At 40.3% G+C, this 24,024-nt stretch overlaps 1 protein-coding gene across 1 annotated transcript in view; it reads left to right on the forward strand.

Annotated features, from left to right (window-relative positions):
* MRPS6 (mitochondrial ribosomal protein S6) overlaps positions 1–23,325 on the forward strand; it is a 47,443-nt gene extending 24,118 nt beyond the window's left edge. The window contains exons 2-3 of the mRNA XM_072338872.1: positions 10,788–10,927; positions 21,794–23,325. Of these exons, the coding sequence (XP_072194973.1) occupies positions 10,788–10,927; positions 21,794–21,974 (321 nt within the window). The 3' untranslated portion in view covers positions 21,975–23,325. The remainder of the gene's footprint in view (positions 1–10,787; positions 10,928–21,793) is intronic.
* The last annotated feature ends 699 nt before the right edge of the window (positions 23,326–24,024 follow it).

The raw sequence follows: 24,024 nt of genomic DNA on the forward strand, positions 1-24,024 counted from the left end.
CCTTCATGTTTCCCTGGGTGTGGATTCCTGGCCCAGGCAAGTTGTGGGCAGGCTCTGTAAATGCTGCAGCAGCATTTATTTTGAGGGTTCGCTGGAAAAACTCAAGGAGAGGGTGGTAATAAGTACTTCTGCCTACTGGCGCTAAAGTGAATTCTCCTTCCTTGGATGTGGTCGCCCTAGTTTGCGCTATGCCTATGTTGTGCCAGGAAAGTGAGCAAGCCAGAAAGTTTGAATTCTGGGCTTATTTAATTGGTTTGAGCTTTGTGATTTATTTCATGCTTTTTGAGGAGTACGTAGATGGATAAGAATAAGGTGGTGATTTGACTTCATGACTGTGATGCTTATAGCACTTGAACTAGCTAACTAGTCTTAATACTTGACTCGACCACTCGATCATGAAACTAGTTTTGTAAATTAGGTTTGAATATCCATGTGTATCTATGTGTGTAAATATAAATATATATGTACAAGGTCTGCTATGAAAGTAATGCCGCCTATTTTATTCGATTGGCTCATGACATCAGAGGCGGATGTTGCTGGTTTAGCAGTAGAGATTGAACCTTCCCACCAATATCCCGTCACATTTTGTTGTGGTATGACAGATGGCAGGAGAGGGGCAGTCTGAGAGAGTGGCATCTGATATAGAAGCTTGTATAAAGCAAAGGTGTGGAATTGAAATTGAATTCATCCATGAAGGAAAAAAAGGCACCCATTGATGTTCATCGATGCTTGCTGAACATTTCTGGAGACCAAACAGTGCATGGGAGCACAGTGAGGCTGTGAGTAGTTTATTTCAACAATAGCAACAGTGAAAGAAAAGAAAAACCATGTTCTGGGTAGCTGTGCACAGCTGTCACCACAAAATGAAGAGCATCTTGACCAGCACATTCATGCAAATAATTGGATACTACTAGGGAGCTGTGCATAGAGCTGAATATTGTGCCAGGGGTTCCCACATATATTCACACAGGAACGGAGGGAATACCATATGCAAGTTTGTCAGGACCTATTGAACAAATACCATGTGATCCAGGAAACTGTTAACTTCAGCCTCATTACCAGAGATGAGATGTGATGTCACCCTTATGAGCCAGAGTCAAAACAGCAGTCCATGGAGTGATGATGTGAATGAATTCACCGTGAAAGAAAAATGTTTGAGACGCAGAAGCTAAAGTGATGTGCATTGTGTTTTGAGATAGGAAAGGGTGATCATTCTGTGTTTCTTGGACAAACCATCAACTCTGACCACTACTTTGCAATACTGACTGAGCTGAAGGTACAAACTACCAGAGTCAGGCAAAGAAGATGACAGCCTTTCTCATGCAGCATGATAGTGCCAGGCCTCAAACCAGTTTGCATACCATGGAGCATGTTGCCAATCTTGGGTGGACGGTCCTATCACACTCACCGTATCATCCAGATTTGGCACCTTCTGACTTTCATCTGTTTGGCCAGTGAAAGATGAACTGTGTGGGCAGTGTTTTCCTAGCAATGAAGCTGTCATAGGAGCTGTGAAACAGTTGGTCACTTCCACTGGTGCAAATCATTATGAGCACGGCATGCAGACTTTTGTTCATTGCTGGCAAAAATGCATAGCTGATGGTGGTGACTATGCTGAAAGATAGCATTTTGCAGCTTGGAATTTGCTCTACCAAATAGTGTTATTGTGTTCTTTCTTGTCGTTTCCATGGAAATCAATAGGAGGCATTACTTTCAAGGTAACCTATGTATAGGAAAATTTGACCAAGAAGTTGTCAAGGTTCAGGTTCACTTCTGTATGCCAATATAATGAAAATAGTGTGATTTCCATCCTACATGCTCTTTTAGTTCAGAGTTGAGGTCAGTTAATCTTTTGCAAAAGCGGGAGGATTTTAAAATTATGACCACAGTCCTCACACAAAATCTTTGTGGTTTGTTACTTACTATGTTCATTTTTTTTGTGGTCCTGACTCTCGTTATTCAACACTAATGGTAACTGTGATGAGTATAACAGCTAATATTAGGAATTAGATCTCCAGTTCTAGTACTTTAAATATTTCTCTCATTCAGTGCCTTAGACTAGTCTAGTGCTAGTTGTACACTCGATGTCTGGATTATGCGGATCTTTGCTGGAATATGTTCCAAGACTCAGTGACTGCTGTGAATGTTTTTTTGGGGGGTGGATGTGCATTGTCCAAAGACTGGAACTCTTAGGGCCTGGGGAATGTTGAAATTAACATTCTATGCACTTTGCAGCTTGTGGCTCTCGACCAAAGTAGTGTTTGTCTTGTGGAAGACATGCAGTGCCAGCTTCCTTCCACACCTCACAGCTTTTCCCCAATCACAGAAGTGTGAAAGCTGACTTGAAAAATACCTAGCATGCAGAATGTGTCCAGAGTAATTACAGTGAAAGAATCTCTGCGGGTTTTGAGCTGCCAGTGTGTGTGCCCTGTCAGACAGCGATCTGTTCCCTGCAGGGAGAAGTACCAGACTTGCTATCACCTATTCAGGGTTGGACAGGGAGGCAGCTTGCATTTTAAATCCTTGTGATGCTGCGTGCTCTTTGCCAAACAGCAAAGCTCTTCTTTGTCTTAGTACTAATAGCTTTGTCCCTGAAGCATCTAGGAAGGCAAACAGTGTCAGTAACAGCGTAACAGTGTTTTGATTTGTGTCCCTTCCCCAACTTGTGCAGAAGCTAGTGAATTGAGGTGATAGGCGCCTGAAGGAGTAAGCTCTGCCTTTGGGCATCTTATTCCTTTAGAATGCTGACAGCAAGGGAAATGATTGGCTTTGGCTTCACGTGGAGCAGCAGCCATTACTTTTGGAGCCCTTCTGTCCATATGTTTTTTATAGTGATGTTAAATTTGTGGGTGAATATAGATGGGGAATTAAAATTGGGCTAGTCTTTGGTCATTGGATAATACAGGTGATGTTCTTAAGAGGTACTTAGGATTCAACTTAAGTCTATAGTTGAATGGTTCAGTCATATGAATTGCCAGTTGTTTTAGCAGCAGCAGCCTGTTTTCATAGGGGTTGCATCATACTAAACATCTTAATAGGTAAAAGTGCACCAGAGTTCCTCTTAATCCAGAGAAGCTATAAATAGCTTTCTCAAGAAACTAGTAAACTGTAGCTGCAGTGTGTGAAGATGGGGAAGAGAACAGAGCAAACTTTTGCTCTCTGTGGTGTTTAAGATCACCATTATATCTAAATACGTCATACATGGGATTTCTGTTATATACACATCTAGCGATGACTTGACTAAAATCTTGAGTAGGCTAGACTGCACGGTGTAGCGTGGTTTTACATCTTGTTCATCTTGTAGCTCTTTTTAAGGTGGGTCTTCAATGCTGGGCACTTCCAGATCAAATGCTTGAAGGAGAGGGAAAGTTCTTGAAGTCGAGAGAAGTTTCAGGGTTTTTTAATATTGTCAGCTGACTGCTTTGGGGGCAGTTGCTGACCTGATTTGGCAAACTGTACAGTCACTTATTCACTCTTTATATACACAGGTAGAAGTTTAGCAATGAGAAATGCTGAGATAGTAAAAGAAGCCTCTTAAATGTGGTTCCAGGCTTCTGTATGACAACACTGTCGAAAGTTTTCTTTGACTTCCCGATTTTCTGTTCTTCCTGTTATCTTTTTGTTCTGTTTGTTGGAATGCACTTTTTAATCTTAAACCTGACATATGTGGAGAGAATGAGAGTTAGGCAAGAGTAGGGAGTTGTAAGTGTGCATGTGATGCAAACATGGGGCAGAAAAGATGTTTGGAAATAACTCCCACTGTTGGTTGCTTTTTTTTCCTTCTTTTTTTTTTTTTTCTTTTCTATTTGAATCTGTTTGAGCTTAATAAATATATAAAGTAAGTTTGATAAAATGTACTGCCTACTTTTGTACTTGTGGTTTCTGGTAAGCTCTGTCTGAGTGTGTTTCTGGTAAGTAGACTTTATCTTACTATGGGTGTTAGATTTGAGTCCACGTAGTTCATTGGGGTCGAAAAGAAGATGGTAATTTTCGAAATGACATTTTAAGGAAGATGTTTAATTGTCTCTCAGGTAGTATCTACCTATTAACAGGTAGTATCTACCTATTAAATCAATTATTTCTAACAATAAACCACTGAAATGGCCTTGAATCACAGAAGATTTGGTTACAGTTGGTGGTGTTATTAAGCTGAGACGCAGAAGACAACGTCCAGAGTTCTTAGGTATTATCAGAGTTGATACTTTTTAAAATGAACTAAATGTAAGTAGGTTCATTGTTGAGATCAATGCTTTAAATGATCTGAAACCTGATATTTATCTGGTATTGGTATTGCTTGGGTTTAAATTCAGTTTTGTAGATTCAGTAATTTCCCTTGATCTTAAACACCGGGGTTAAAAAAGATGTTGTGGAATTTAGATTCTTTGAAGAAGAAAGGTGAATTTGGGGACAGAAAAGAGATTAGCAGTACTTTGACTTGAAATGTTGCTTCGTTTGCATACGGGCCTCCTGCTTCACATTCTCATTGGGTGAAGTTGCTAATTCCTTGGCTTAGCTTCCATTAAAATGCTAATTAAAGAGCTGTTCTGAGGATGTGGTGTTATATTAAATTCAGACTGAGTCAATTTTGATCACTCCCCCATACTTTATTTATAGTGACTTGCCATCTAAAACTTCATAACTATTTTCCAAAACCATTTCTAGCATAAGTGTCTTTTCATCTTGGCCAATAATTGTTTGATGGAAATACAAACTAAGATTCTGCCATTTGTTCCTTATTCCATACCTAGTAAATTATACTGCCACAGTTACAGAGAACTGTTCCTATCTGGTTCTGCTGTACGTCCAACTTTCCCTGGACAGTTATCTCCCATCCCCTGCCTGGCTTTGAACATCCAACCAGTTGTCCTGACTCCTCAAATTTTTGTTGCTTACTTTCCCGGAAGCCTTCTTACATTCAGAAGTCACATGCAATTGATTTTTTGTCACGGGTGCAGCATGGCTAGAACATTTACTTTTCACTTGATCTACACTTTTAGCTTTATTTTGATCTTTTCTGAGTACTGCATGTCTATCACTGGTTGTACTCAACAGCTACTGTTCCATGTTGTTTATGCTTTTATGGTGATTGCAGCTTCATGTTTTGCCCCAGGAGTTCAAGCTTGTTCCTTAGACAGATACAGGACAGCTAGGGACATCATTGCTCTTCATGCCTGGCTACAGTTTTTACTGATATTAACAATACTTTTTTTTTCTTTGTTCCCCATTCTTAATCTGCTGTTTGTTTTTTCATCTTGTATACTAAAGCAGGGTGTTACAGTTAAATGATTCTCTCCAGTTTCCTGTCATTTCTCATTGTAAAACTCATTTTCTTTCTTAAGCCAATACTGATCTTGACAAGTTTACCAATGTGTGTTTTTATCATTTTCAGTAATAAGTTTTTAGTGTTTAATTACATACGCAGTAATATTAAGGAGGGTTTTTCCTAGTTTTACTGCTTTTGAATTGCAGCTTTCTTCTCATCATATTTTTACATTTTTTGATTTCCACCTCAGTAGGGAATCCCAGGAGAATCTTTTGTAACTGCTCATCAGCCAAAAAAAGACATAACTTTATGCTACTGTTTCTACATTGAAGGGAATTTGAAGGCAGTCATGCTAATTATGATGAAATTCTTTTTGTTTAGGAGGGATGTCAACTGCTTTTGAATGCTTTGTATTAACTGATGAGTAGTTAGAAGAACTTGAATGTAGTCCTAACTAACCCTTAAAACTGAGTATTTGGTGTCCATTTTACTTTTTTTCTCCAGTCTCTTCTTGGACAAGAGTTTTGGTGGCTTGAGAGGGCTTCTTTTTCAGCCAGTTCTTTTTATTTCTGTTCTTTTGACTTTGTCATCTCATGAGCTCCTTCTGGCCAGCTAAATAGATGGAACATTGGATAGTGCACAGTCTTTTTAGATGGCTCTAATTTCAACCACAGAATTGCCCTTTCCTTTAAGACTGGGTGCATGTCTCCTTAGTTTTTCAGAGATGTCTGCTTTGCCCAGGCTCTCTTTCAAGCTCTTGCCAAGTTTCTGTCCTGTCTGAGGAATGCATACTGTAGCTTCAGCTCGTGAGCTCACATCCATTTAGCCTCCAGTAGGACAAAAGATACTTTGCCTTCTGCATGTTGCTAATTTTTTGAATACACTTGCTTGGTGCCATCTGAATTCTTTACAACTGATAAAAACTGTAATAGATAAAAACTTTACCCATGCTGGTGGTGTATCATTGATTCCCCTCACAAAGAGGTTGTTGGAGCTGTGTTTCAGTTCTTACTGGCTATTACTATGCATTTGTGGTTTTGTTCTTGCGCAACAATTGACTGTGTACCCCTCATCTGTTCCTATTTTTACAATCAGTTGAGATTCTGAAGAAGTCTGTGCATTAAATAACTCCCTGCTCACTCATATGGTATTTATGGTACACTGAAATGAGCCACAAAAGGACATATCCGCACTGTCACTTTAGGACTTCTACTGATCTTTGACTCAAGGAGGCTTTGGAGTGAAAGAAGGGGTACAGCATAGACAGGCCTGATTGAGTGATAAGCTCAAGTTTGCATGGAGGCTGTCTGCATTTGCAGGCTATGGTGGTAGTAGGCCCATAGGAATGGGTATTTGTGGAAAGGCACTTGGTTATCTTGACATATGTAGCTACTGCAGTGTTGGTGGCAGCAGCACGAAGTACTCTTTGCTAAATGTGACCACATTGTTCCTCATCCATGGAGAAAGCCAGCCATAGACAGAAAGTGTCTTTTGCGATGTACCTCTCTTCTGTTTGACAACAGGCTACACAGTTAACATGCTAATTAGCACATTTTCACTTAGGCAGCTGTAAGTTTCAAAAGCATGGAGTAGAGGATTGAGGAAGTTTGATCTGTAGATAACAGTCCATTGGTTTTCCCGAGGCAGTTTTCCAAGTACGCATTTTCCAAGCAAAAGCATTTGGAAAGTCTGCAGTGACTTCCCCCTCTTCCTTCTACAGCTATAATGGGGTCACTAGATCTGCATCTCCTGGAGAATGAGTTAAATACCTTATTCAGCCAAATGGTGAATGGAGTTCACTGATGAAGTTCACCAAGTTCACTAAGGGTGAACCCAGTTGAAAGGGTCCTGGCTTAATTATGCACCCAGGAGGATGAACAAAGGCTAGAATTGCATACCATGGCTTACATGTTCTTTCTAACGCTTCCTGATCTCCAGCGTGGGTATTCTGGCACTGGCTGCCATTTGCTCCTGTTTTTTTTTTTTTTTTTTTTTTTTTCTTCAGTTTATTTTATTTTATTTTTATTTTTTTTTCTTTTCCCTCCTTGCTTCCCCACAGTTGTGGTACTAGAATAACTGCTGGCTGTTTAGGAAAAAATGTTGTGGCTTCTGGGTTGGGAGCCAGGCAGTACCATTTCCTATGTCCTCAACTGGTCTGGCTCTGAGGCAAGCCAAGGAACCTGTGTCTGTGGATATTATGGTTAGCACAAGCTAGCCTATATATAGTTTGGTTGATGGCTTTAGGCAAGCTATGGTGAACCATGATCTTTTTTGGAGAGGAGGAATGAGAGGGATTGCAGTGACAAGCTTTCAAAACCAACAATTAGTTTATGTTTTCAAAGTACTTCCACAAATGGAGAGGTTGCACAAAAGCGTAACATTTTACAATTCTGAATGTAGAAATCTGTGGCTTTCTTTTCTTGTTCTTTTTGTTTTGTTTTGTCTTTAAATACATAGGACATAGTCTTAGATTTCATCGTGTTTGGAAACAGCACTTCATGTTGGACATGCTGCCACTCAAGGAAAATGCTGATTTGTTGGCAAGTATAAAAGATACAGAAAGCCAAAGTGTCGCTTGAGGGTACGAGGGATGCAGAAGAATAAGCTTATCCAATACATTTAACTTAAGTACGCATAGTTGTTATAGAAGGGTATATCATACATGTCCGCATCTGGACATGCTGCTGATTGTCTAAAGGTCTCAGTCAATCACGGTCTCTTTTTAACAGAGCTCTGTTTATGGATCAGAGTTTTTCGTCTGGCAAACCATATTTCTTTCTAAGTGTATGTTTTCCAGACTGGTGTTGGAAGCACTACAGGTGTGCTGCAGTGCACAAAATACTAAAGCTATTAGATTAACTACCCTTTCTTTCCTAAAGCAACTTATTTTTGTCATTATTAATACGAGTAAGTAAAATCCTAGTGGTCATTGTCATATTTTGAAGTCAGAAACTCGTAGGGAATGAAACTTATATCAGTGCTTTTGTTTCACAAAAGCAGTAGTTGTTATTTTTCTCTTCTTTCTTGAAGCCAGATTTCTGGTACGGTTCTTGCAGCATGAACTTATGGATGTTGTTAACAGTTTTGTCACCCTACTTTTCAGATTGTCTGTGCAACGCTGTGATGCAGCCACTGTTACAAAGGTGTTTCACCTGCAGCTCCTGATTTAGATGAGTTTTGAGTGCTGAGATCATGTGTTAATGGAAGTAGCATAAAAACGTATCTAGAGTTTGAGCCAGATTCTCACATCTTTGTGTCTTTTAAGTTGTGTCCAAGAGCTATACAGAGTTTGAGAAAATAGTTGTTCATGGAAAAAGTATTGAGAGGAGTCCCAGCTCTGCTCTTACTCCATTGTGTTAGAACATGGAGGATAGGATCAGGTAAAGCCAAGTTACCTTTCTCTGGATACTACTTACACTTCTCCAGTAGCAGAAATTTGAACAAATGTTTTTCATTATGATAAAAGAGCATGTGGGTGTGTTGGAGTTATTGTGAAAATGCCGCTTGGTCTACTTGGCTTTCCAGATGGCATGATTTATATGTGGACTTCTACTTCATGTGAGGGCTGTATAGTTTACCTGTCCGTCCACCAGTCTCTCATTCATAAGTTTTGAACACACTAGTTTTGTTGCAGGTAAGCTTGAAGGAAAAGACTGAAGTCAAATTTAGACACCTGAAATGTTTGTGAGAACAGCTTGATTTGTGGCAGAAAGGCAAAAAGACATCCTAAGTCAGCAGAAAAATAATTTTCCTATTTTTGAGTGAAAATATGATTTAAGTTAATATAGTGTTATCCATAAGCTCTTTTAACAATGCTTTCACCTTAATTTTTTGTACTGTGACAAGAGATACCTTTAGTATTTGTCTGTTGTGAGAAACGTTAGTTTTAATGCATGGGAGAACTTTGGCAAGGTAGTGACATTTCTTCATGTCTGGACTTACTCGTCTGGTTGCTGTGATGGTTTTACAACACAACCTAAACATACATTGAAAATAAATCCCAGTCATTTTTGCTTAGGCTTTTTGTGTTGGAAATAAATTTCCCAAACAGTTCATGTAGAGGGTGAGGAGGAAATAACATTTCTGACCAATGGTTAGGAGCAGTAGGTGCATACTCTTGACTTTCACAGGTCAGTTAACCCACAGAAACAAGAAATCATTTCAGAATATCTGTGCTCCAGGTTTTTCGAAGAGCAGTCAGCGTTGCAAAACATTCTGTGTCGAACACCTTTACTCTGCATTTGGAAGCTCCTTCTTATCACCCTTCATCCTCTGCAGAATGAAAGAGAAGTTCTGTATGCCAAGGCATGGACTATACCATATTCATACTATAACGTTATGGTACTACCTTCTTCACCAGTTTCCATTAAGAGATTCAGGTGCTAAACAGCTCTTCTTTCTAGAGTCACAAGACTTACTTTGAGTAATTTTCTTCATTAAATGATTAAGTATCATATAAGTTGTTGGGTTTGGTTTTTTTGCTGCCTGAGAAAGAGCAGTACTTTGAAAACCAGTTCTTTCATTACTTCATCATTTCCAGCTGTTGCCATTTCTACAGACAGGTAGACTTGAGAATATACATTGATGTTAAAGTTTGCAGAAAGCTGGGAATAACCCTTTGTGGTTCGTTTTGTGTTCAGTTTGATGTCCACTTATTTTCCTTTCCCTGCAGGCGATTGGTTTCTTAAAATACTTGTCACTGGGAGTGTACCAAATTTGCAGTTGTTTTCAAAACCTTATAATTTATACTTCATTAACATTTCCATAGATATTACTCAGCGTTGCTGCTGAAATCATTGCAGTAAGCAAGAAAGTGTTGCTTCTGTTTCACCTACTGTTTTTTGGCTGCCCATTCCTCATAGTTATTTTTCTGAGGAGTGAAATCTCTGCATGTTAGGCTAATTACTGCATGCCGGTTCTTTTATTCTTAAAAAGGCTTGGATGTCAGCTACACAAATGTAATGAGACACGCAGCAGTTTAGGCAAGGGTCCAGTTGTCTATTACACATGTGCTGTTGAAGTGATGGTGCAAAGTGAATGTAGTGCTAATTGTTATATCTGGCAAGCCACAGATTGGTGTTCCCCATGATGTTCACTTTAAATATTTTGATGAGTAGCATTAACTAGCATCAGTGGGCCAGAAGTCTTTCAAACTGTTGTCAGGTTGTAGTTGCTTTTTGCCATACGTATTTGCTTAGACCTCTGCAAGGATCTGCCAAGGTGATACCAGGTGAGTTAAATCCACTGACTGTTGCCTTTTTGATGGTGATGGTGCTGCCTGCCTCTGAAATCTGTAGAAACTTTACCATTGCCACAAATCACAGAGGAAATGGCTGTTGGTTGTGTAAGAAAAATTGTCTTTCTTAAAGGAAGTACTTCCATGTTATGTTCTCAGGTTACTACACATTGCCTTCCAGTACTTAGCCATACAAATGCATGTGTTGATTGTAATAACATAATAAGAATAACCAGATTTGTGTACATTTCCTGCTCTCTCTCTCTCTTTTTTTTTCTCTCTTAAAAGCCTGAGACTGCAGCTGTGCTGAAGCGCACTGTAGAGGCTCTCATGGAGAGAGGAGCCATTGTGAGGAACCTCGAAAACCTGGGAGAAAGGGCTTTGCCGTATAAAATCTCCAAGCACAACCATCGCCACAGAAGAGGAGGGTATGCATGTTGGTTTTTTTCTTAAATGTCTTTCAGAGCTCCTATAAAATATACATATGTAACTGTCATCATCTGGTCTTCCTTGTCCTTTTGGGGAGTAGATATGCGATGTCTGTCACCTCAGCAAGGCTTTGTGGGCCTCTTTGTGCATGTGTTGCCCTGTTATGTGCCTCTTTGTTTTGCATGGCGTTGGCTTCTTGTTCGTTTGTAGATGTCATGTTGTGTGTGGCCCAAGTTCAGGCCTTCAGAACTGCTTTCCCTAGTGTACACAATGTTATTTTGTTAGGGCGTTTTTACGTAACTGTTTTCCAAGCCAGTCAGGCTGTTTACTGATAAAAGTCTTACTTAATCTGCTGGTTGCTAATTGGCAAGATTGATTCTTTTTCTCTAATGCATCTGTACTAAATGTTAATCACCATATGTATCCCGTAGGACTTGTGTTTGTGGTACAATTGTTAAAGATGACCATGTAAGTACAGCTTGCCTAGAGAATAAATGGTTCCAGTTGTCCCCAGAGATGGTTCTCAGCTGGCCCATCAGGTGTCAGGCTTCTCTGGGGCTGGCTGGGTGGGTGCTGTGGGTTTCACCCCGATCACTCGTGTTGGTGTTTGTTGCTCCTTGGACTACCTCCGACATGGAAATGGAGGCTGGCTCCTCCACTAAGGTTGAGAAATGTTGCTAGGCAACCTGTGCTGTGTGGCGCCAGGCCTGCCTGCAGTAATCCAAATAACAATTAGCTGCACACTTTCCCCATCCTTCCAGTGCAGCCAGCTGTCATCAGGTGGCTGACCAGCACGTGTGCCACCTTCCTTGGTGGTCTTTTGGTACCAGAGAAAGTGAAGTGACTCCAGAGGTGAGCTTTTTATGAAGCCCTCCTTAGATCATTTCCTGGGGCAGGCTTCTGCTCCCTCTGCTGAAGACCTCTCCCTTCTCCTGTGAAGGGGAGCACAGCAGGCTGACAGAAAGGATTGGGAGGGAAACCTCCATGGTGTGCCAGTTCCTTACCCAAAAGCAATGGCACTGTGGCCATGGATTTCTTGCACTTTTGCTCCATGTTGCTGTGATGGTCTGCATTCAAAATGTGTCTTGATCCTGTATGTTTTGCATTTTAGTCTTGTTGTCTCCACACAGGAGCTAATCAAAGCCTTGTCTCAAGATAGAATTATTAATTACCTTATTCTTTTCAGAGTGATTAAGCAAAATGAGGATCTGGTATAACATATTTCATTATAGATGGGAACTAAGACTGTAGCTGAGACTTCCGTATTTTCTTTTAGGGTACTTAACACCTTGAAACACTTCACCACTTTGCATCACAGTTTTCCTTCGGCTTGAGAAGCAACACTTTGGAGATCAGATGTTGGTTTCTTTGTCAGGGAGACGGAAAGAGAAGAAGGAGAACACAGTAGCCAGACAGAATTGTGTAACAGAACTGAATAGAAAGCATATCACAGAATCACATGGGTTGGAAGGGACCTCAAGAGATCTTCAAGTCCAACCCCCTGCTAAAGCCAGTTCCCTATGATAGGTTGCATCAGTAAGCATTCAGATGGGTCTTTGATATTTCCATAGAAGGACAATCCACCATATCTCTGGGCAACCTGCTCCAGTGCTGTCATCCTTACCATAAAGTTCTTCCACATGTTCATCTTCCTGAACTTCCTGTGTTCAGGCTATTACTTTATTTTACCATGTTTATAGATTATTTTTCCTCGCCCTATTGCTATGCACCCACTGAGAAGAGCCTGGTCTCATCTGTTTGCCTCCCACCTCCTGTTAGATATTTATAAACATTAATCCTTTCTCCAAAGGATCTTTCAGATTATGTAAGCTAGTTTAACTTGTTTACTACAACATGTTATCTGTTTAATAGGGAGAAGGAGGAGATCAGTATACTGTAACCCTCTTCTTTGCAGTCCTTAGAGCAGATAGATTTTCTGTTTGAGGTTGGGTTTTAGTAACAAATAATTACCATGGTTTAAATCATGGTCATGAAGCTGTCAGATTAATATGACCGTTGCTGTTCTTCCTCCACCTCCCTGTTCAAGTATCTCTAAATAATTAGCCTTCATTCTGCTTGCTGTGGATTTGGACTCTCAGTATTTGAATATGGCAGTTCCCTGCTCTAAATTGTCTGGCTTCTTGAAAGGGAGAGGTGATTAAAAGTGTGTACTACATGAAAGAATAATGTTATTTGGATCATTTAAATTCAGGAGAAACAAGATATTATAATGGGAAGCAGCAGCAGTTTCTGGACCTAGTAATGTGAGAGAATGCATCTGTGTTATAGATGCCAGGGAGGTTGCAGTTTCCTGTACAAGGGTGGTGGTTTCTTAATACACTGATATTTTATATGGTCTGAAGGATAACTTACTCAGGATATTAAACATAGTATGAGAACAGAAAGTGAAAAGTCAGTTATTTGTTCAGCTCATAAAATCAGTCTGTTCTACTTTACAGCACCCATAATTTTAATTTTAATTTTATTTTTCCTAACGGGAAAGAGAACTTTTCTAGCTCAAGCTAAATATACATACCTGTACCCACTAAGAAATCTAAGATCTTTGTTCCTTAATAACAAGATAATTCTGCATGTATCCCATTCCATACAAAGTTGGTATTGAGCGCTAGATTAAACAGCATATTAATCAGTGTAGTTATTCTGGGCTTATTCTGAAGTGACTCAAAGGGCTTCTGTGGTAGTGCAAGTGATGCTGTGTTTCTGCAGGAAGAGTGGTGGAACTTTTGAAAGCTTTTCGTTTTTGAGGAGTAGAATTGTTTATTTAGTTTCGTGGTTTTCAGCAGAGCTCTTCAGGTAGCGTGTTTGCTGAGAGCATGTGGATGTCGTGGGCTCAGGATGCGCACCGAATCCATTACTTCCTTTGACCTCCTGCCTGGTTTTACTCTGTGAAAATTAGTGCGATACAATATTCATAGCATTGGTTGCAGCTTCATAGAGAGCGTATCTTAGAGACAGCCCTAGTGACCTCTGCACGAACCATCTTCCTGTCACTCAGAGTGGCACAGAGCCCCCTCAGCTGCATGGAGTATTTACTGGGAAGACAAAATGATTTTCCTCAACATCCCGGTTCCCTTATAAACAGCCATTGTTACCCAAGCTGTTCCCTTATCTTGACTCAAGGACCATCAGCATGGCACTGCCAGCTGCTCACAGCTCTGCTGAGACGTGCTCTGCAGCATGTCGAGAGGCCATCCTTCCCGCAGCCTTTTGCTGTATGAATGAAACCTAAAATGCATGGTCACTGGTCATGAGGTAGGTGTCGTGGGTTAGCCTAAAATCTACCTGCACCCATGACAGGGGGGCAGTCGGCCCGCAGGCCGCTGGCCCAGAAGGAAAAGAATCCTGAATTCTCAGTGCAGCTTTTTTCCCTCTCAGTTCTGCAATGCTTCAGCATCATCTATCTCAGCTATACAGCATTACAGGTGCATTACGAATTTAAGAATATCCAGGAGACTTTGTGGAGAGTGAGAATTTTGCTGCCAATTGATCTATAAAGCTGCAATTTTTCAAAGGTTGCCACAGGGGATAGTGGCCCACAGCTATCACTGGAATGAAAGGTTTTACTCCACTGGCAGCTTTGAAGACCTCAGATCACATGTATAACTGGCTTGTTTTTTTTCCCTCTGGAAACAATATTCACTGAGCAGGTGGTCCCTGTGCACTGAGTGTATATTAAAAGAAATTCTGGTCTTTCTGTTAAGTGCATCTCTTCTGACAGAAAACACCTTCTGTTTTTCAGAGACCTAATACTGACAGGCTTTGAATTTAAGGAATTACAAAAAGAATATCCTTCAGGAACTGTATGGGTACATCAGGAGAATAAGGCTTGTAGATTGTTAGTGTACGGGTATTTTAAAATGAAGTTAAGTTAAAGTGACTGCTAATTAATGGTGTTAATTGCTGTAGCAGAGCATTATTTTGTTTTTAAACTATTTAAGGGTATGATTCAAGTATATTCTGTAGGGTAACACAAAAATTGTTAACAAATACTGTTCACCTTACAGATGAATGAAGCGTGACACAGGCATGCTTTGGTTCCATTGTGGGTTAGGTGTATAAGTGTACTGGGCACTGAGCCTGAATGACTTGCCCATGGCCATCATGTCTCTGAAAAAAAACCAACAATGGGAGAGTGTAAATAAGGTTTCTTGACTGTATTTCCTAATGGATTATAGGTTTGTGCCAAGTATTTGTTCTGCTAGCTATGACTTAACCGCTTTTGATATATTGTACTTGAATTGCTTTTAGTAGAGTGGTATATATATATTTTTAATACTATATCATATATATCGGGATGTATTTATTTCTGGAACAAACAGAAGCAAACTGATTTAAATTAAGTGTATGAATTCGTGGAATGTTAAACTCTAGATGTGTGTTTGCTGTTTAAAATGATACAGGAACAATGAATCTCTCAAAGCTGCTTTCAAATGAAGGGTCTAGACTATGGCTTGCTGATGACACTACAGAGCCATTGCTGCCTATGTGGTCAGTGCTGAACTGAGGGATATTGCAACTGCTTGTAAAATGATAGATCTCAGTAGTACAGTCTGTGGGTTTGCACTTTGTGGCATACCTGTTTTCTTTGGCCTTGCCAGACTATGCCTTAATCATATGCTTGTGACACTTCATGCTTCAAGGCATCAGATTAAGGAGCTGGTTTGGGGGAGGTGGTTGGTATGCAGGATATTTTTACTTCAGGGAAGCTGGTACAAGGGAGGCTGCAAAACAGATCTTTAAAAAATAGGTTTGAGGCACTCCTTTGGGAAGGTAGTGGCTCAGACGTTTTGCAAACCAGGGTTCTGTTACACTGGAAGGAGCTATGGCAGGGGCTTTAGGGAAAAGAAAGTGGCCAGGCGTAATTGGAGTCTGCGTATTGCCGCCTTCTGGATATCTTGATATGCTCTAGAGATTTGTTGTTAAAGATTTTTATTTTTTTTTTTAAATGTTACTTCTATTTATATTTTTTGTTATTTCTGTTGTAGAAAACATGCTGTTCATCAGCCTAATCTGTGCTCAGATTTGGTACCATTTGTAAATCAGTACAGCACTGTGGTCTTTCCCTTCCGTTTTGCTCAGTGTCAGTGTGCTTCCCCTCACTTAATCTACCTCTAACATAGTAATGTTTTTAGACCTTTCTCACATCTTTTGCATTTTCATTCTCTTTATTTGTAAGCTGTCTAGCTAAACTGTGCATGATTCTGGTTTTTCATAACAACTTGCATGTTCTGTTTGCCAACCTTTTCATTTCTTTGGTTTGTTGTTTCTTTTCCCCCTTGAAAATCTGATTTTGAATAGATGGCAGTACTTGTTTGTTATTTGCTTACTTGTCTCTTGTTGTTTTTGTTTTGCTCTTCACTCCCCATTACCTCATCAACCCACTTGTTCTCTGAAATAGCAAGCTCAGGTCTTACTATTGTTCACGGCGAGTTGGGCTTTGCAAGGCTGTCTTAACACGTGCTTGGGTAATTGTCTTTTGGAGTTGCACAGGGAGACCCGAGTGGTGCTGGAATATGTTGAGTAGCACAGGTACCTTCCTTGGAGGCTGTCCTGGCTTTGTCACAAATTTCTCCCAGCTCCCCTTAGTGGTTTAGGATCTGAAGAAGTTTCTCCTTTTTGTGGAAGAACCTTGTGTTTTGCTTTTATGTGGCTCATGACTTCACGATTCACTGCCAAAACGTGGGCTTACGGAAGAAGAGGCATGTGAGTCTGCCTCATTTCTTAGTGCCATGGTAGCTAATATACAAGGAATAGATAATTATCAAGAGGAGTATTTCAGTAATTGGGTTTGATGTTCTTTAAGAGACTGAGTATTTTGTAAGCTTAGCTATGTGAATTATGTTACGTGTTTAAACTTCTTTCCTACAATATAGGAACTGTACTTACACAACTTATTTTTAAGCAAGCAGCTTGTGTGGAATATTGTTCCCTGAGGACAAGAGATGCTAAGTTGCCGTCCAGCAACCTGTGCTACCTGGATTTTTAAGGGTGAAATAATAGTTTTCCACCAGAGGTATCCTCAGGATTGTTTTCAGGTTTTCCCAGCCCCTTCTCATAAAATAGAAGCGATATGTGATTGAAGGACATCTTGCGGGTAATTCACCTTCTCGTTCCCTCAGGTAGATTCCCTTGATTTTTATGGCTTCCGAGGGCCAAATTGGAGAAAAGAAGAACAGATGAAAGACCTTGCAAACTTTCTTAGTACCACCAGATCGAATGTATAGTTAATGTACAGCCCGGGCTGTTTGGTTTGTTCAGATCTGAGAACATCTTACATCTCGGTCTGTTTCAGAAGAAAGGAGTTCTGAATCTGCATTGTACTGGGGTGAGAATGAAACCAGTTTGAATACTTGAGTATTAGGCACGTATGTAGTACTTTCTACAAAACTGATTGTCTTCTTCCACTAGATGGGGCTTTCTCCATTGATGAGTTGAACCATTACTTTCCCTTTAAATGCTTTTGTTCACGTGCATTGTGTAAGTGTTCACGTACCTCAGGTACCAAAGCCCCGAAATACTGTTTTCTTTCTCACCTTACCTTTGAGACTGCAGTTTGCAGTCTTCACAGTGCAATCATTTGAGATGTTGCTAGGCGTCATTTTTTGGTGCACTGAATTCTGTATCATCTTTGTGCGAGCATGCTGATTACAATGTAACGGCCACTCCCAAACAGTAATCCTTTCAGCTGTCTTCCTGACAAATTTGCTGACTTTTCAAATACTGCCCAGTGAGCATGGCTTCTAAAATACTCTGAATAGGTCAGGCATGTTTCTGTTTTGCAGAGAAATAGTATTGTTCTATTTCTCTTCAACACTGCAAAATATCTTTCCATTATTGCATTAGCTTAATAACAGGCATCTATGTATAGCTTTGGCAAATGAAATTTCTGAAGACTGCAGACAATTAAAAATTAATTAATTAGTTTTCCCCAGCATACTGGTTTATCATGGATTATTTGCATCCCTGCTATGGCACAGTTTTATTACTAAGATACCAGCTTTCGGTTTTGATATGGAATTTCCCAGTCGCTGTCCTAGTGATTTTAAAGGGACTCCCATCTATTCCATGCATGTTTGTTAAAAGCTAGAAGTAACAAGTGTGCTAATCCTTCCAGTTCCAAAATGATTATCCTTCTAAGCAGAAGCTCGCCTGCCTGCCCCACTGAGAACAAGTAGCTGCAAGAATCGAGGAAAAAAGCAAACTGTGGCTCTTCAAGAACAATTCAGTGGTTCCAGAGATGAAGTGGGCATTCATGTAGCAAAGCAATTTGGTTAGCAGGGGATCACCATGGTAAAAATGAATGTCCAGCTATTCTCATGAGAGTACCGCAGCTTGCTTTCCTCTTGACAGTTTCTTGTTCCTTTCTTGGGTGCTTCAGTTGTACGTTTTCTTGCCTTATCTTCCACTTTCCCATTAGGGAAGCTTACTTAGACTCACTGTTGCTGTGTAAAGGAAAATTTTAAAGGCAAGATAGCTAATGGAGCTTGAGCTTTAGGCATACAAATGTTTTTGGGCACAACTGTGGACCACGCAGCCTTTTCCAAGTCTACCGTATGTGTGCTTTTTCCATTGCTCCCTCGGCATATTGCACATAGCCTTGTAGTCACGTTCCAGGAGGATTTACAAGTGAGTTTTGATCCAGGTGTCATTCAGGGTTCTTTGAAACCATATACTGTCCATTTGAAAGCCAGATATTTGTGCATCTTTAGGACTCAATGTTCAAACCCTTTTTGGCTTGGATATATTAAAAAGGATAAATGGAACCTGGTGGGTTTCTTTCTTTTTTCTTCCTTTATTTTTTTTTTTTTTGTTCTTTTTTATTTATTTTAGTTTTTTTTTCAATTTAAGCATTGTTCAGTTATGTTTCACTGGGTACTCTGCTCTCCTGTATTTACATCATCCTTCTGTTTACAGTCGAGCAAGATGACAAAAATAACTGTGGTCTCGTATTGAATCAATGGAATTTTCCTGCATTTCTCCCCTGGTGACTCCTAGACAGCCTAAATGCTTTTGCATTTCTGCTTGCACGAATGAGGTAGTTCCTCTCCTGTATTTTTCCCCATCTTTAAGTCTCACTGGGATTTGCTCTCGCTTACTACACAAACAGCAGACAGCGTGGTGGATCGGGTCATAGATCGCTGGCTGAAATTGAGGCATGCCTTATTAGAGTGGGTGAAAAAAGCCCATAACCTCGTGACGGCTGATTTAAATGCTTGTATTTGGACGGAAGGTGTTCCAGATCTCTGCAGGAATTGCATTGTCAATTACATTTGCTTATTCTTTTTGCAGCTGTTATTTTCTTCTCTTCCTTTAATGAAAGAATAACATTTCTTACGCTGGCCCCTCCTTCGCTCTTTTTTACACAGGGATTCAGTTTGCTGCTTGTTACCTTGAAGACTGGTTGCTGTTCTTTACAAAGAAAAAAAAAGGCTTTGTCCCCAATTACTGCAGTTTTGTGTCCTCAGATAAAATACCTATTCTGCGAGGAGCCATAAAGATATGCTGCAACAGCTCATCCTCCCATCCCCCACTTCTCCTTCAGTTATCAACAGTGCGTCAGTGGAAATTTCCACCGTTTGCTAATGTGAGAGAAAGCACAAAGTTGCAAAGCAGCCTTTTGAAGGGAAAAAAAAAACCAACCACCCAACGCCGCAAAACCACCACCACCACCACCAAATCTACTGCCGTTTTAGAAGCACAATGAAAAGCAGCATACCACTTGCAAACAGAAATGAAATCAGCTTCGGGAGAAGTGGGATTAACACGGTGTGTCAGAGGGCACGGTTTGCAAAATGAATGAATGCTCATGCAAACCTAAAGCTAGGGGAATTGGGCATGGGAGTGATGGCATGGTGTCAGCTGAGATTTTTCAGCCCGTCCTCCCTTATGTTAGTCACAAGTGTGAGAGGACTGGGAAGGGTTCCTCCATTGGAGAAGATCTAGGTGGCATTTGTTAAATTTACCAATGACTTTTAATGGCTTTAACAGAAAAAAGACTTTCCCTTTTCAAGGGGGTGTGCATCCTTCAGGATTGTTATGCCACAATTCTAATGACTTCTCCAAGCTTCACACTCATTCTCTTCCCTAAACTTTTAACCAGGTGGCATCTCCCATTCTCTGATATTCAGAAAATTGGAGGCAGATCATTTTTCCAAACAAATTAAGCTGAAGCCCGTTCCCTTTGTGGAGATATGCAAGGAGGAATGAGCCACCCGTAACCCTCCAAGCCCTCTTTAAGGCGAGCTGTCCCTGCTGCAGTCACCATAGCTGACGTGAGCTGGCGCTGGTCCCCACTCCTCTGATGCGGAGCAAAGGCCTACACCAGCTGGGCACCTGTTCTGGAGGAGGGGCTTCTTCAGTGCAGGCTGCAAGGAGATTTCTTGCCATCAGGCTACTCACCTCGCCTGGGGGGAACTTGGTGCTTCCATCTGCTTTTTCTGAAAAAGTCTTCAGTCCTAAGTTGTGACTGTTAATACAGATGCCAGCGTAAGAGGTTCAGGATGAGGATGTCTGGCTGAGAAGAATCTTCTTTGCAGTGTTTTCTATGTATGAATTCCACCTCTCTGCAGCAGTCCAGCACATTTTTCTGGATTTCATTTCTGGCCTAACGGGTCTCCTGTGTGTGTACTGTTTCTTGGTGTTAATTGTGTGAGGCATTTAGTTAGGTATAAAGAGCTCTACTGCAGGACAGCAACATGGATGTGCATCTGTCTGTTTTTGGAGACTGCACCTGTATTTCCCATTCAGCCTCCAATTCCAGCTGCTGTTTTTGGGGTCTTATCCTCCAAAATTGTGTCTATGGAAGTGTTGTTCACCTTGATAAGAGCCCACATCTCCTGCAGAACGCAATCCTGTTAGGTAGTTTTAAAATCCAACTGGGATGTTTGATCCTGCTTTGGTGTGTGGTTCTTGACAAATGCATAGTATAACTTTGTTTAAGGGACACTACTTTCAGGGTATACTGATGCTTCATGGGGAGGTGCAGTCAAGGTATTTACTGTGCTAGTATGCGTGTTATATGTTATACTAATTCAAGATACTAACCAGAGGAGTGATGTTCTCCTTTCCGTAGGTAGGCAGCTGGGTTTGTTTTGCAGATGTCAAAGGTAGTTATGTGGTGGAGACAAAGTGCTTACCTGGAGCAGTGTATTTTGTACTTTATGTGCATGTGTGGAAGGATGGCCTTTTCACTGTTGCCAAGGTCAGCAAGTCAGCACGCTTCTCAAGTGCCGACTGTGCAAATTGGCATTTCCCGAATGCAGCTTCAGCTCCTGCCCCCACATTGATGATTTAAGCTCTCTTCACATTGGAGAGGCGCCTAATTTAGGATAAGTCCTTCTATTTGGGTTTACTTTATTGTTTGTGCTCGTTTCTTTTGTTTTTCCTTTTTGTTTGCTTTAGTTTTGTTTTTTTAAATTACGTTCAGCTCCAAAGCAGAACTTTGAAGAAATACGCTTATGTGTACGTAAGCTTGAGATGTTTTGCACTGACATCTGTTTCCCATTGAAACAATGCTGTGAATTCAAAGGAGTATGCATGTTGTAAGCAAATATGCAACCATGCCATTTCTTTTTAAGGAAAAAAACCCAACATACTATTCACATCAAGGTATGGAGACTAACAGAGCAGGTACAAGAAGATTAAAATCTCTTTAATGTGCTGTGCAACCAAGAAGAGTTTAGGCTGAGCCTGCCCAAGTTGAACTTTTCATATTTGAAATCAAAATAGCACTGAGCTTTTATTTAAAAGAGTTCTGGTAGGAAGTTTCATCTGAGATATCTCACTGTTATTTGAAGTTGTAGTACAGGTATTCTGTTTTATTGTATGTGTGTTTCTCATTGCAGGTATTTTTTGGTAGACTTAGAGGGCCCACCTTCAATTGTATCGACCATGATGGATCATTTAGGACGTGATATTGACGTAATTAGACGTGCTTTTATAAAGTATCCTGTGCCAAAGATGGAAGAATGCAGTGGCATGGTCCCTGTCAACTATGAAGACAAACTAATGCCCAAGAAGAAATGAATGCTCTAAATCACGTTTGAAACTTTTAAGAGATTTTTTTAGTCCTACTTTTGCATACAATTTTGATAAGTAATGTCCATCAAAAATCATCAGTTTTCGCAATGTTACGGTTATTGTCATGTTTGAGGTTTCTTTTGAAATTGTTTAAAATAACTTGAGTAGAATTAATCTGTATGCTTATCTTGATGTTTGACAGCTCTGAAAATGGATTTTCTTTTCTCTTAGAATATTACATTGATAAGATTTATCCATCATCACAACACTCAAAATAGCATTCTTTTCCAAAGACAGATTACTTCATAATATGCATATTTACATTAGAGGTTAAGAAGTCTATAGTGTAAATATAGCATAACAGTATGGGTTTTGTTTGAGGAATTTTTTTTTGCTTGATTTTGGAAAAAAAGGTAATAAAAGTGTGATTAAAAATAAAACTTGGCTCATTTTTTAAGACCAGAAAAGGTACAAGAAACGACTCACCCTGACAAAAGACGTGCCGAACTTTTCTTTGTGGTCATGTGAGAGCTGTGTTCAAAGTACAGGTAAAGAGTTACTCTGCATACGAAAGCCAAGTGGTGTTTGAGAGGATGACCATGATGTTGAGTGAAAGAAGAATAAATGATGTTTTGTTTTACTGTTGGCTAGACCCAGCCTGGATGTTGGAATGGAGGAAAATACTTGTAGGATGGACCTTTCTTCCACACAGGTGTGAGCTTAGCTGGGAGGAGCCGTGGGGTTGTAAGTCTGTGCTATGGGGTCGGATCCGTGTGCTGCCCTTTTTGCTGACCTGCTGAGAATTGAGGCTAATGGCACATGAAGCACAAAATACCAATAGGAAAATACATGAAAATGTGGTTTACTCAAGTTTCTCAGAAGTTTTTCTTAATGGAGCATGAGCAGAAACCTGTAGCCTAAAGAAACCAAGATTCCCATCATCTTTCGTGGTTTCAGCCTTCTGAGAAATGAGTGCTTGACTGTATTTGGTCACCTACCTATTCACAGAACAAATAGGCAGTCCATGTGTAAAACAAGGCAAGGTTCTCCCTTGTGTTACTACCCATGCAAGCTATTCACCTACACCATTTTTTTGTTGTTTTGCTTATGTGCACAAAAAGGGTATTTATTTGTTACTTGAGTTTGCTTATCTTTAAGAAAAAATGCTTTCAAATCTAGCTTAAAACAGTTATATTCTGGCTTGGAGATTTCATTTCAATAGAAAGGAGAATATATAAGCTTTCAGCTTCATTATAAATAAAGATTGAAAACAGACTGTATGTAACACAAATACTGTATGCTTGTCTTTATTCAGTTCTCTTTAGCATCATATTAAATCTGGCATTTAATTTGTTTCAGTTTTGATGTTGATGCCTGTGTTCGGAAGGAAAATTGTACATGTTCATTGAGGATGAGCTGTCAGCTTATTATCTGTGAAACACGTGATGGTATTTGTTATGAATCAGGACCTGAGGTGAGACGGACTGTCGTGTCCCTGTGTTCTGTGGGCCCTGTTTGAGCAGAGCATGGTGGATGCCAAGGATAGAGAACTTAGGCTCCTGAGTCTAGCTTATCCCAAGAGTGGATCAGCAGTAGTGAATCTCTCAGAGCCTCAGCTGATCCCAAACAAAAGTAGCAGCAGTACCAACTCTGAGAGATGGTGGTCTCCAGAAGGCCAGAAAACAAAGCGTGTAAGGAGATGCTACCGATCCAGTTTTCTCACGCTATGAAGCATTGTATGTGCACAGGGGAGGGACTGAAAATCTCTGCCTTTGGGACAGACATAGTGCCCACTGAAGCCAGTGGCCACAGGCACAGCAGCACTTGCAGGCCTGCTACGTGGTTACACAAGCACTCGTGCTTCCTCAGCAGCAGGATTTATTTATAAAAGGTCTGCTGAATAGCTGTCTCTTAACTGGATGTACTATTTTCTTCATAATTGATAGTTTCTAATATGAACATTTTATTTTATTTATTTATTTATTTTTCAATAGGGGTTGGGTGGGGGAGGATGAGGAAGGAGCCCTGGGTTGCAATTTGTTTAGCCCAGTCAGCC

The sequence above is a fragment of the Excalfactoria chinensis genome, chromosome 1 (genome assembly GCF_039878825.1).
Source record: "Excalfactoria chinensis isolate bCotChi1 chromosome 1, bCotChi1.hap2, whole genome shotgun sequence".
NCBI lineage: Eukaryota > Metazoa > Chordata > Aves > Galliformes > Phasianidae > Excalfactoria > Excalfactoria chinensis.